General features: G+C 43.0%; 1 protein-coding gene across 6 annotated transcripts in view; it reads right to left on the bottom strand.

Annotated features, from left to right (window-relative positions):
* TEX14 (testis expressed 14, intercellular bridge forming factor) overlaps positions 1-13,858 on the bottom strand; it is a 2,253,432-nt gene that overhangs the window by 101,683 nt on the left and 2,137,891 nt on the right. For all 6 annotated transcript variants that reach the window (XM_078679858.1, XM_078679856.1, XM_078679860.1 and 3 more), the window contains one exon: positions 7,493-7,552. In XM_078679858.1, coding sequence (XP_078535984.1) covers positions 7,493-7,552 — 60 coding nt within the window. The remainder of the gene's footprint in view (positions 1-7,492; positions 7,553-13,858) is intronic.

The following is a 13,858-nucleotide window of genomic DNA, read 5'->3' as shown; positions in this document are numbered from 1 at the left end:
TAAGGTCATTCATAAGCTACAATCAGTCCAGAACGCAGCAGCCAGAATGCTATCAGGAACCCCGAAATACAAGCCCATCTCTCATGTTATCAAGAAGTATCATTGGCTCCCTGTGAAAAACCGTATAAAGTTCAAGGCATTGTGCATTGCCTTTAAGGCCTCCCGTAACTCTGGACCTCAAATTCTAATAGAGGAGCTAGCAACTTATATTCCGAATCGGGCACTCCGCTCATCCACTGCACTCCTGCTGAAGGTTCCACGCACTAAAACCGCCTCATGGGGCGACAAGCGTTTTATTGTCGCCACTGCAAATCTCTGGAACTCTCTTCTGTTAGAGATCAGATCCTTTCAGTCCCTACTAGCTTTCAGGAAAATGATAAAAACCTGGTTGTTCAATCAATAATTCATTCCGCTATGGTATAAGCCTGCTGCCTGTAGCGCCGAGACACCCATGGGTATTAGAGTGCTTTATAAATCTCAAACATAAATAAATTAATTAAATTAGAGATTTCCAACTCACACTGCTAAAGCACCTGTATTCTGAGATCTGAGAGTTTTGCCCTGCCAAGTGGTGCCAACCCAGTCCTGGATCCTTCAAAGTGGGTACAAAGTGCTGCTCCAGTAGAAATCCACACATTGATATTGTTGTGCGGTTCGGAACCAGCTCATCTCCATTGAGGATGAGGCATTGCGGCGGATGCAAGAATCGACCGCAATGCATAGCTGCCACTGCGAGGTTCCCCTGCAATGCATCACAAACTGTGCTGCGGATCGACACCAGTTCCAACGCATCTTTGACTTGGTACGGTTCGCAGTTGTCCCATCGCCCTCATCCTAAGGATCGTTGACAACGCATCGCCTTCTCTGCTCCTCACCTAGTGCAACAAGATAGTCTGGTGGGAAATATATGCTTTTAAGTGCTACTTCTCAGTGTATACTTTACTCTGGTTATACTTATTGCAGTTTTGTTAAATAAATCTCTATTTTTCTAACTAGGAGTGGTAGCTTTTTGTGTAGTTATTTACACTGTTTTACTGTTTGAAGTGTTGCTCAAATACTTTATAAATTGCCTTTTTAAGTTAAGTCTGACTGGTCGGTGCCAAGCTACCAGGGGGTGAGCACAGGTTAATTTAGGGTGTGTTTGTGACTTACCCTGACTAGGATTGTGGTTCTTGCTTGGACAGGGTGCATATCTCTGCCAAACAGAAACCCAATTTCTAACACTTCCTCTTCCCATGTGTGCTGCATTTTGCAGCAGACACAGAAAGAGGAATATGCATCTAAGGGTTGTTGTCCTCACGAAGGTATCCCTCCCTGCAGAAAAACAATCCTGCCCATAATGCAGGCACCTTCGTGTCATTGTGCAAGGTTGCCCATGTTGGTGTTAGGCAGCTAGAAGTTTACCAGTGCATGTAGAGAGCTAAACAGTGCCATACCTTTATAAATATGGCACTGTTCAGCTTTCTCCTATTCAGGCAATACAACAGAGCAACCTGCTGTGGTGTGCTGCGCTGCATGAATTATTTGTAAATCTGTCCCTCAGTGTAGAAGGCATACATAAATCAATTATTTTAGAGGAATTGGATCCTGGCCAGTTTGATCCTTTCTCAGTTAGATACATATATAAATACATACATACATGCATACGTATACGAATCCTTGTGTCACAGAGTAGATAAATAAAAAATGACATCCAATATTTGCCAGCAGTCTTTACCAGAAAGGCCGTTCGAAGCTTCAAGTTTCATATTTGCTCAGGTAAAAAGTTGTGCAAAAGTCTGGATTGTTTGGAATATTTTCACTATTAATTTAAGTTGCTAACTAATTAATTAGTTAAGTATCCCGGTGTTTCAGTTCTTCACCTCTGTGCCGCAGTCTGGGCTATACATCTGACTGAGAACTGTTCATTATCAAGCCCTGCTATTTGCAGCCTCAAAATAATAATGTAAAATAAACATAGCCTTCCCTTAACTGTAAAAGGAAAATAAGACCATGTGCTCATTTTAAAATGAACTCAAGGCTGTGATCTACTCTGAAGCGTCTACGAGCTACTGGTGGATCGTGATCAACTGGTTGAAGACACCTGCATTAGTCCCCATTACTCTTACAAACCAATAGCACAGAACTGGATACTTGTTGGAGGGTCATTCTGTAGAGAAGACGTTGACCCCGTAAAAGAAGAGTGATAAGCACTGCATAGCCTGTATACAGTTTGACAGGAAAAACCTTTTCCAGAGCAAAAATGGCCAATAAATAACAGGCAATTCAGATTTTAGAGCACTAATGACCAAAAACCACAAATGATGTCCCATTTCCACCTGATACATGTGGATACCTCTGGTATAGTAATATACCTACAGCGATATATATTGCAGTCGTACAAACAGATAACACTCAGCAAGAAAATGGACAATTTTTCTTTAGAAGAAGCAACATAGCATAGAAGATGTGGCAATTTTGCACACACACACATACCACATTTCATGAGATTACACACAAAATATAAGAAAAAACATAATTATTTAAAGTACTTGCTTTCAGGCTTCGTGCTCTCTCTCTTGCTAAGTGAGTACATTTAATACACCATTTAATGCACAAGCACAGACCCTGGTAGCAATCACTAATCCAAATAATTACCGACTGATCGCCCTCCTTGACGTAGAAGTTAAATACTACACCGGAACAATCCTGGACGAGTTAACATCCTGGGCATCAGAAAAATCCATTATCCCCATTAATCAAACTGGGTTCTGTAGTGGCCAAGGAACTACAACTAACATGTTGGCTCTTACGTTGTTAATGGATGCAGCCAAAGTTTCAAAAATGCCCCTCTTTCTGTGTTTTATTGACTACACAGCCACCTTCAACCATGTCGATCGTTCAAAACTTTGGGGAAAACTGGATAAGTGGGGAATACCAAACACCCTTTTGGATCAGCTAAAACAGCTGCATATAGACACATGGATTAGGGTCAAACTAGGTTCAGGGTCACACATCTCAAAACGAATCATGGCCTAGAAAGGCCTCAAACAGGGGTGTTTCCTTGCCCCAATTCTTTTGAATCTTTTTCTGGCAAACCTGCCTGGGGAGCTGGATATCTATGTAACCCACGCCCCAAAATTGGGAAACAAGTTAATGTCAAACTTGCTATATGCCGATGACCTGGTCATAATCAGTAGGACACCAAATTGGACTTCAGCATCTAGTAAATACAACAAGCAGTTTTTCTAATCGGAATTCCCTCAAAATAAACCTAAAGAAGACTAAAATTATGGCAGTCAACTACCACAAAAAGAAGATCAATAGTGGGTTCCTTGACGTCCAACGTTTGGATCAAGTACAAAGTTATAAATACCTGGGAAACCTAATGGATCATAAAAGCTCATTCAAACTCCAGTTAGAATCTATGCAAAGAGAGGGGACTACAACTTATTTAGCACTGAAGAGACGGCTTACCAACCTCACGCTCGATCCCTATATACAGGTCTTCAGGGCCAAATTGCTGCCGACATTGACATATGGGAGTGAGGCTTTAAAAGGGAAAGATACAGCAGTTTTAGACGTCATAATAGCCAACTCCTACAGAGCTATTTTCCACCTCCCAAAATATGTCTCCCCGGCTCAAATCCGGATGGAATTTGGGATCCAAAGACAAACGGTGGAAAGAAGGAGCACCTACGTCAAAAGTTGGCACAAAATCCGAAGTGCTGAGGCAGGATCTTTAAACTCCCACCTATGGAAAGCCTTGCACAATCAAGAAAAATGCCCAGCCAGGGACTATCTGTTTGACTCTATTGAGTTACTGGGCCTATCTGAACTCTGGGCGGTTCCAACGGATCACCTTTCTTTAAAAAAAGCAGTGAGAAAAACAACATCTATGCTATCTGTTTTATATGACAAAGCAATTCTTACTAAAAAAGCCCACGGCTGGATAGTGCTCAGTGACTATGTAAGACTAAAACCCCAAGCCTACGTAAGTGCCGGAATCAAGATAAGCAGGAAGGAAAACTTTCTAAGGTTGCGCCTGGGGGTAATTGCGATCAAACCCTACCTTCTACCATGGGAAAGGAAGGAAGGCACTCCTACTTGTTGTCTATGTGGAAGTGGGAAGGAAGTCATCACTCACGTTATCTCCAACTGCCCCAACTTAAAAGACATAAGATGGACTTTGTTATGTTCTTTTCTTAGGTATTATCGCATCCGGTCCTGTAGGCGACAGTTAAGCTTTGTTTCAAACCCAGTTACGTTCTGCTTAACTGTCAGCTAACAACATTTTTTGAGATGGCAACTAGGAGACTTAAAACCCTGTTGCTGTCCGAAACCTGCTAAAATACTTTTTAAGTGTAACATTAACTCACTATCTTGTTTTAGTTGTACTTGCACTTTAATCACCAAGCCTCTAACCTGGACCACGGACCTGGTTAAGCTGTGCCACCCGACCTGAGAAGTTGTGGTAGTTATTGTCAGATAGCATCACATTAGTTGTAAGAGTCTATAATAATCTCTTTAAAACAGCTAATTGTATAGGCAGTTGATGTCCTTTTTTACATTATGCGGTTTAATTGCTTTTAATTGTATTTATCTGTGTACAATGAGAATCTTTTTATGTATTTGCAAAGATTTTAATTAATGAAGCAAAATAAAATATCTTATCTTATCTTATCTGGTAGCAAGCACTAAGACGCATCATGCATACTGTCATTGTTAAACACTTATAAAAGAGTGCTGCATGTGGCAAAACTGTTGAACATGGTGCTCTCTGCAGGGTCACCCCCAGACTTTTTGCTTTCACCCCTCCTGTTTTCTGAACCTGTTATTTTGGCTTTTTGGATTCTGTGTACTTTACAAGTGCTAAAGTGTGTGCTCTCTCTCCTTTAGACATGGTAAAATTGGCTTATACCTAACTTGCACATTCAATGTACTTGTAAGTCTCTTGTAAAATAGTACTACATGTACCTAGGGCGTGTAGTTTAAAAGCTACTTGTGAGCCTGTGGCACTTATTGTGCCACCCACTTAAGTAGCCGTTTCAAACATGTCTCAGGCCTGCCATTGCACTGTGTGTGCAGATTTAAATTTCAATTTCGACTTGGCAAAATAAACCTTTTAACAGGCCTGAGCTCTCTTTTATTACATATAAGTCACCCCTAAATTACACCTTAGACAGTCCCTAGGGCAGGGTGGTGCATTGTAACTAAAAAGCTGGGCATGTACGTTTTAGTTTTACATGCCTTGGTAGTAAAAAACCCACAAATTCATGTTTCACTACTGTGAGGCCTACTACTCCCTTAGGATAACATTGGGTTACCTTGTTACATAAGTGAAAACTTTTGATTAGGAGCAGGTAGAAAAGAAATCTTTGTTTTAATATAAAATCCCCTTTAATGGTAAAGTTAGATTTTAAGTCTCAATTCTGAAAACGTCTCTTTAAGAAAGGTGCCATTTTCTTGTCTAACCATTTGGCACCTGCAGCCTGTTCCTGGGTCACATGACTGGATGTAGTTGGCAGTTGGCCTTTGTGTATTCCTCCCAGACAGCATCACAATAAAGGGTCTGGGGTTAATCTCTGGTAGGATGGAGAGATGGCTCTGTCACCTGCCACACTTGCACTTCAAACACACTTACTTAGCTCACACTAGTCCACTGTGCCCCTAGACAAACCGGGACCAGGGCAAAGATGCAGGAAATTCAAGACACATCTATAGGGGGAATCTCCAGAAGCTTTTACCACTTGAAATTGGCCAACAGGGAAAAAATGAGACCCTCAGACCCACTTTTCAGTACAATTCTGGGCCTGTGGACACTACAGAAGTTGAACGCCCTGCTGCGTGAGGCCTGCCCTGCTTGCAGAGTAGGGAGGCTGAAGAGACTCCAAAGGTCAGCTGACTGCCTTGTGTTCTTAGCTACAGGGACACAACAAGCTCCAGAGCCCTCCCTGCAACTGCTCAACTAACCTGCTGCAACTGGACCAGCCTGGACCTGCAATTGGATCTGCCTGAGCCCTGCTGGCTTCTGTTGTGGTGAGTTCTTAAACCCCAAGAGGGGCCTCCCAGGTCTTGTACCCTCAGTGTGGCATCAGTTGAGCTCAATGTGAAGCACTGGTAAATCCGACGATTTGCGCCACAGTGACTGCCACAGACAACTAGCAAAGCGGAATCAGTACTGCGCACTACAGCATTGACAGCCCGCTGTGACCACCAATGGAAATCTCCGGAAACGACCTTCTGTGATGCCCTACAGGATCTCCGTGATGCACAGACTGCTCTACGTGCTATAGTTGCAGCCATCTGCGACACTCTTCCTGCTTCTCTTGGCCCTCTCTATTGGGAAAAAAAATGTTCTGTACTTAAGAAGGTACATTTTTCACTGGCACTAACCTGGTCCCTGTATCCAGCCCGAGCTCCATTGCGTTCAGATTGATCGTGTGACTTTCACTCAGCCTTGCACAACCAGATAACCGCAAAAGGCATTTTGTGCTTTTAGGCGCTATACTTTAAATCTTTAAAACTGCATTTCTCTGGTTCTACTGATGGAAATTTTGTAGTTTTGGTGTCAAATAATGTATTCAATTTTATTCTATTTTTCCAAATTGGTGTGCAATTTGTCTGGTGTTCTGTTTTCACTTTATAACTGTTTAAGTGCTACATAAGTATTTTACACATTGCCTCTAAGTTAAGCCTAACTGCTTTTGTGCCAAGCTACCAGAGGGTTAAGCACAGGTTAACGTAGTGACTTTTTTGTGGTACACCAGTGACGAGGACTGTGGCTGTTGCTTGAGTAGGCTTTCACTCCCCCCAACCAACAACCCTATTCCTCACAAAAACGATCTCTGTTGGCATCTGGATTTCACACACTACTGAGCATTTATTGTCCAATTAATGATCATGGCTGCAGCTTATCTTTGTTGAACACTTCGGACAATTACAGATACACATTCTTTTCTTGTTACTGATCTTTGCGAATACATAAATTGTTGCTCTTATTACCAACAGCCTTTCAGCTTTATCCTGTCAGTGTGGCTTTCAGTTTTCCATAATCTTTCTTTTAAACTGCTGTTAAATTGATTAAAGCAGCCTTTTGGAATCCAACCAACAAGCAGTCTATCCCACTAAGTAAACCATTTATTTTACTCTTGCTGGAGTTCGAGCATCTATCATTTGCATTGTTAAATGATAAATGACTCGCGTCACAACTGTACATTTCTGCCGGCCTTGGCCTGTTATTGGATCCATATTATCTAAATCTAGTCTTCTACACTAAAATCTGGAAAGATAGCTTAATAGATCTGTTACAAAAATTAGCAATCCACTTTTGATTCATTGCCTTTAACACTTTTTTTCTCTGACACTACATAAATATTTATAGTGACGTGAAAATATTCACTTGCCATTATCACAACTTTTGATGTCTGACTCCCATACATTCACTGGGAAAGCTAGCAAACCACATCTCTAAATTATAAACCTTACAAAAACCATTAAAGAAAAAACATACCTATTTCATCAAGTAACTCCTGCTGTTGCAAAGGAAGGTCATCAGTGAAGAGAGCAGAAGCTAAAAGAAAGACAAGGTATCTCCTTGTTATAACAATATGCGTAAAGAACAAAATAAGCACATGATTAGGAGTTTGGCAGGTAGGTTACTGCACTTACAATAAGGCAGAATGGCTATCTGTTATGTTTATGACAGAGTAACCGATCTGCCAATCTCTAAATAAGGCTCCAACTTAAAGCACTAGCCAGAAGGCAAACCATAATTGAAGAAGGAAAGAACAGAATCTGAGTGGTTGCTGGAAAGAACAACGAGAAATGAAGACATACAAAAGCTGTAATACATTTTTTAGGTTGAGCCTAGAGTCAACGCGCATGCGCTTCTCTGCGAGACGTGTTGTAATGGAGTATGGAATAACAATACTGAGATTAAATTACAGCATCTCACTAATTGCAGAAGTAGCAATATTGTATATATTCCGTTTACGTTTTAGCAAACATAAATCGGCTATCAGGACCAAGAAGATGACTGCCCAATTCTACAACACTTCCTAGAATTGAATCACACAGAAGTAGATCTTAAATGGTCGGTACTAGAGAAAGTACAATATAGAATGGGACAACCCATAGAGGTGACGTGCAAGAAGCGCGAAACCTTTTGGGTCTTCCATCTTGACAGTGTCCGAAAAGGTTTGAATGAAGAAATCGATTGGTATGTGACCAAAACCTGACTCATGTATATTTATTGTGAATAAGACAACTGATTATTATATATACGTGGGCCAAGGTATAGCATGTATGACATTGTAGATAAAAATTCAGGACACTGGGCCAAAACAGAGGATAGCGAGCTTTATGTGCCATACAACAATTTGGCTTGACTGATTAATAGCAGCATGTATGATATATGTGCTTTTAGCTGCATCTTGTATCTCTGGGCAGAACTAACTTTTTTGCTTAGGTTCAAAACACGGTATTGCTAATGTACTTAAAATGTGACAAGCTTACATATCGCGTAATGGTATCAGTGCAGTTACTATTGGATAGCATGCCTATTACAAGCGGTGCACGTTATGGATGTAAGCGTAATTAATTATTAGAACACAAATGAGATATTCGGGGAGAAATCGCTTTTACCCCTCTCTCTTTTGTGAGGTTCGAGAAGATGTACTGAATTTTACGTGGAGAATCGCATAGTTTATAGTTCCAATATGGCGACTGAAGTCAGTCCTCTCTTGATGGAGACTACCAGTGCAACATTGGTTAGCGTTTTGATTTTCTCGCGTAAATAAAGTCCGCCGCGTTACTACTTAAATACTTTTAATGTGCCGAGTGCTTATCGTGTTCTCTTACCCCCCTCTCTTTTGTAAGTTTTGAGGAGATGTCTTGAATTTTACGCAGAGAATCGCATGGTTTATAGTTCCAATATGGTGACCGAAGTCAGTCCTCTTTTGATGGAGACTACCAGTGCAACATCGGTTAGCGGTTTGATTTTCTCACGCGATTATAGTCCGCCGCGGTACTATTTCAATACTCTTAATGTGCCGAGTGTTTATAACGTTATTTCTTCGCGTGTCATTGGGCGGCCGACACGATTACAACGAGGAGTGTTAGAAAAAGATAAGGTGCTGAGGGGTAAATTTATGGCAGTTTATTTATTTTTTGCGATACTAAGCAACCGAATTATTGCATAATTGAGGCGTGATGGTAGAAGGTTCTCTCTCCCAAGAACCTCCCTCCTGTTTCGTTAGATTTTTCAATTGTATTCTTGGTTGAGGTGGCCCCACTGCCATGAGGTTTATAAGATCCCAGGAGTTAGAGGGGCACTCAAGAATCTAAAGTAGGAGACACTTTACTTGTCTTGATGAAACCCCCAGCTGTCTTGCAAGATTATGTACAAACAATTCTGGTTTAGGCTACACCGCTGTCATGGGGCTATAGAGATTCTGTGTAGAAGAAGGGTATTCGTTAATTTAACGTAGGAGACTCTTCTCATGCTTTAAGGGACGCTGTCAACCCTCAGTGGTCAAATCATTGCAGGACTTTAGGCAACTAAGGGGCATATTACCAACAAGTAGCGATAATTATCGCTAAATAGGCTTAGCGACGATTTTGTTATCGCTGCCTATCGCTGGATATGTTAGCGGAGAAAACATGCTATTAGCAACGTTTTTCTCCATTGTGCTAAAATATCCAGCTATAGCGGCGAAATGCGTGAATATCGCTGAGAATACAGCGATATTCACGCATTAGCGACGAAATGCTCTTAGCCATGTTATCCACCTCCCATTGGATAACATGGCTAAGAACTGGTCTGAACTGGCGTTAGTTTTTGGCGGGAATATTTCCATTGCTACGCCTGCCTTGCTAATAGGTGATAGCAACGTTAGCGACTGCTTTCAGTCGCTAACAGGTTGGGTACGCCCACTCTGCATGTCATTAGCGATAAATATCGCTGACATGCAAAGCGGGCCCCAAACCGCTCGCTATTGCCTAAAAGCTGTCGCTAACATCAGTTAGCGACAGCTTGCTAATAGAGCGATAGAATTATCGCAGCTTAGCGGCCGAAAACGGCCGCTAAACCGGCGATAATTGCCTATGGCCACCCTTGGTAATATGCCCCTTAGTTTGTTCAAGCACACGTATGAATCCTGTGCGGACACTCGTTGCATATAGACCATGACTTCACTGATAAAGAGGACATATATCTTTGAAGATTGGATGATGTTTTTATGATTAAGAAGTAGGAACGAAATGCTAATAGCTGTATCTATTGATATTCCCCATATGCTCTGAGTCAAATACTGGGTCATATGTGAGGACGAAAAGATATATATCTACATGCCATTTGAAACTATATTTAAAAAAAAGGTTAGTAACTTATCGAAGAATTTTATTCCTTGCATTTACAATACACACTGTGATTAGTCTTACAACTATGGGCTCTGTCTAATTCCTTTTCCAGTTTATGTTCGATGTACCGGCTAGCCAAAATTATTTATGAGAGGAACTTCCATTAGTAAAAGTACACTTCCACTGTAAACCTGGTAAGATGCTTATGTTAAGTGGGGGCGTGGCTTGACCACCATCGAGCATGGACGCGTGAGATGAGAGCTCTGAGCTTGCCTCGCCGATTATCCTGCTTCAATTGCTGACCTGGCGGTGCCCGCGATTCTGGGGGGCCCCCTGAGATCGTGAGGATCCCCTTGGGACGCTTGGGACCCGTGAGGCGGACTGCTGCTGCCACCAGAGCAAAGACTTTTACCGGCTCTCTTGGAGGGCGCCGGCCATCTTGGCGAGGCCTGCGCTGCGGCTCTCATCCCCGCCCTCGAGTGATTAGACGGTCGCTGCGGGAGAGGAGCGGGTTGGCGGCGCCTAAGCCGGGTGTAGGAGAGTAGGGTCTGCTATCCTATGGTCACCCCATTTTTTGCTTTTTGCTTCACTGGTTTTCGACTTAATGTGGCTGTGGGCCTGCTAATCAGACCCATAGCCCTGCTGTTCTCTCTCTAAATTTCACACCATGTACTATAGGTACATCACCAATTGGGATTTGTGTCACTCTTATGAGTCCCTGTACAGTGTACTATAGGTACCCAGGGCATAGGTGCACCCAAGGGCTTCCAGGGACTGCAGCATATCTTTTGCCACCCCTGGCTGGCCATCCAAACTGACACAACTGGCTGATCACTCAGCTGGGGCAAGGTCGTGTAATCACCCCTTGCTTAGATACAGTATTCCTATGTCTAACCTTCTATCGGGACACATATGCACCTATAAGTCAGTCCTATGGCAAGCCTTAACAAACCTGGAGGCAGAGTGCTAGGCTTTATGTGAGATGGTGCTCTAGCATGAGCTGAGCCTGTCTGCAGCTTTCGGAACCATGTCCTTATAGCTGTTCTAGGATATTGCCATACCATATACTCTTAAGTGCATTATAATCCTCGCGGTTATTGCTAACTTTGGTTTGGCTTTATCAAAACATGTCGTGTAAGGTGTCATACGCTTTGGAATACTACGCCCTCACCAGTTCTGGCAACGGGGGTAGCATTCCACCCTTCTAGATGGAGAAGACATGTTACTTCCATTAATCCCGGTTAAAGTTAACCAGAGCCTCAGCATCAAAAAATGGATGTTGCTGCCGCAGACACAAGTCTGACCCCCTGCTGCTGGGAGCCCTTCAAGCGAGGGAGGCTTGGACAATAGGTTTCCTGTCACAGGGAGGTGCTAGCACCACCCCAGACAGGAGATAGTGGATTGGGGCAGGGAGGGCTGAATGAAATGAGACACTGCCTGGGGCACACAAGGTGTCCCATGCATAGTCGGTAAACAACCTTTACAACAAAACTTTTACAACGCACTACCATTACAACGCGGTCATTACAACGCAAACCATTACAACGCATTGTGCTGGGGGGCGCTCTAGGATAGGGAATAAGTTTAATTTACTATCAAACACCTTCCCTAGAGTCCACGGGGACTGGAGTTGGAATAGTAAATTAAACTATTCACTATCCAACACCCAAAAGCACTATGGCCCAGATGTAGGTCACCAAATACCGGTCGGTAACGGCCGAATTCGGCCGTTACCGACCGGTATTTGGTGATTGAGATGTAGGGGCCATTATTTTACAGAATCTGTAAATTTACCGAATTGGTAAATTTACCGATTCTGTAAAATACCGAATCGGTAATTTTACCGATTCGGTAAATCCATATGTAGGTGACACTCCTAAGAGTGCCACAGGCCCTTAAGAGTCGGTATTTTACCACACAATCCTATTGGGTGGTAAAATACCGAATTGAGGTGTGCATGCACATCTGTGCATGCATACCTGTGCAATGTGCACACAGACATGCCCTTAGGGCATGTATGTGTGCCACATGTCACACAAACCTGTACTTGGGGTGCTAGAGGGTGTCAAAGTGACACCCCCTGCACCCTTGCAGGATTCGGTATTTACCGATTCGGTAAATACCGAATCGGTATTTCCTATTGATTCCTATGGGCTGTGAAGCCCATAGGAATCAATGGGAAATACCGATTCTGTAATTACAGAATCGGTAAATACCGATTTTAGCAAGGGTGCAGGGGGTGTCACTTTGACACCCTCTGGCACCCCAAAAATTGACATGTGCGCCATGTGGCACACAGACATGCCCTAAGGGCATGTCTGTCTGTCACATGGCATAGGTGTGCATTGGATTGGGTGGTAAAATACCGAATTTGTAGGGCCTTTGGGACTCTTAAGAGTCCCACCTACATCTGAGATTTACCGAATCGGTAAAAATACCGATTCGGTATTTTACAGAATCGGTAAATTTACCGAATCGGTAAATTTACAGATTCTGTAAAAAAGTGCCCCTACATACCGAAAACTCATTTACCGGTCGGTAACGGCCGAAATCGGCCGTTACCGGTCGGTAAATGGCTCCTACATCTGGCCCCTAATGCCTAAAAGATTAAAGCGGCAATAGCTGGGATCTGATAGTGTGAGACCAGGGCAATTTGAAATATTAAAGCTGATCGCGATGGAGCATGGGTCGGATACAAGAGGTGAAATGGGCCTAGTCTCAGCTTACCTCTGGACTTCAAAACATTTCTGCAGAAAAGTCAAGGAGAAGGTAGAGTTCAGCAGGGCAAGACAGCAGGCTGAGTCTTGGGAGTCGTCAATGACGTCGGGGAGCCGCCTGACTAAGTCATGGTGAAGCCGTTGATGATGGCAGGAAAAAGCTCAGAGTGGGAAAAATGGGTTTCCAGGCTGAGGAGGCTGTCACCAAGCCTAGTGGCAATTCTAACCTTCGGACTTAATCAACATTTTGGAGGTCAACAATTCTCAGCGCAATGAAGCTGCAATCTGTAGCCAAAGAGGCTTCCATGAAGCTGCATATTGTCACTGATATGTACAGCTGAAAGGGGTTTGCTGCTGAGAAGAAGTTAGAGGAAGCGAGTGCCAAATCAGGCCGAACGGCGATGCATCTTGGATGATTGCTTGTCAGGTAGGTCCATGTCTTTCTGTTGGGTATTCCCAATGTTTTGGATGAAAAATCTTCTAAATCCCAAGTTTTAGGTAGGGGTGGGCGGTAAACTCCGCTCCGCCAGCGGCGTCTGGCCCACTCTTCACTCCATGAACTGCTGCGTAAAGAGTCTTTCTCCCATGTGACTCACCGACATTAAGTAAAGTAAAGTTAAGTCCTCTGGCATGACTTGTGGTGCAGTTTGCACTAATTTTACAGCACAGATCAAGCTCCAGGCGCTAACAAAGAGTACAAGCAGCACAACTTGCTAAAATGCCATCACCACTCACGGGAACTTTGCAGAATCTCATGAAGTTTTTATGTAACCTAGCGTAATTCTGTGGAGAGTAAACCT

Source organism: Lissotriton helveticus, chromosome 3_1 (genome assembly GCF_964261635.1).
Source record: "Lissotriton helveticus chromosome 3_1, aLisHel1.1, whole genome shotgun sequence".
NCBI classification, from domain to species: domain Eukaryota; kingdom Metazoa; phylum Chordata; class Amphibia; order Caudata; family Salamandridae; genus Lissotriton; species Lissotriton helveticus.
Note: the sequence above shows the minus strand (reverse complement) of the source record. Positions and strands in the feature narration are given on the sequence as shown.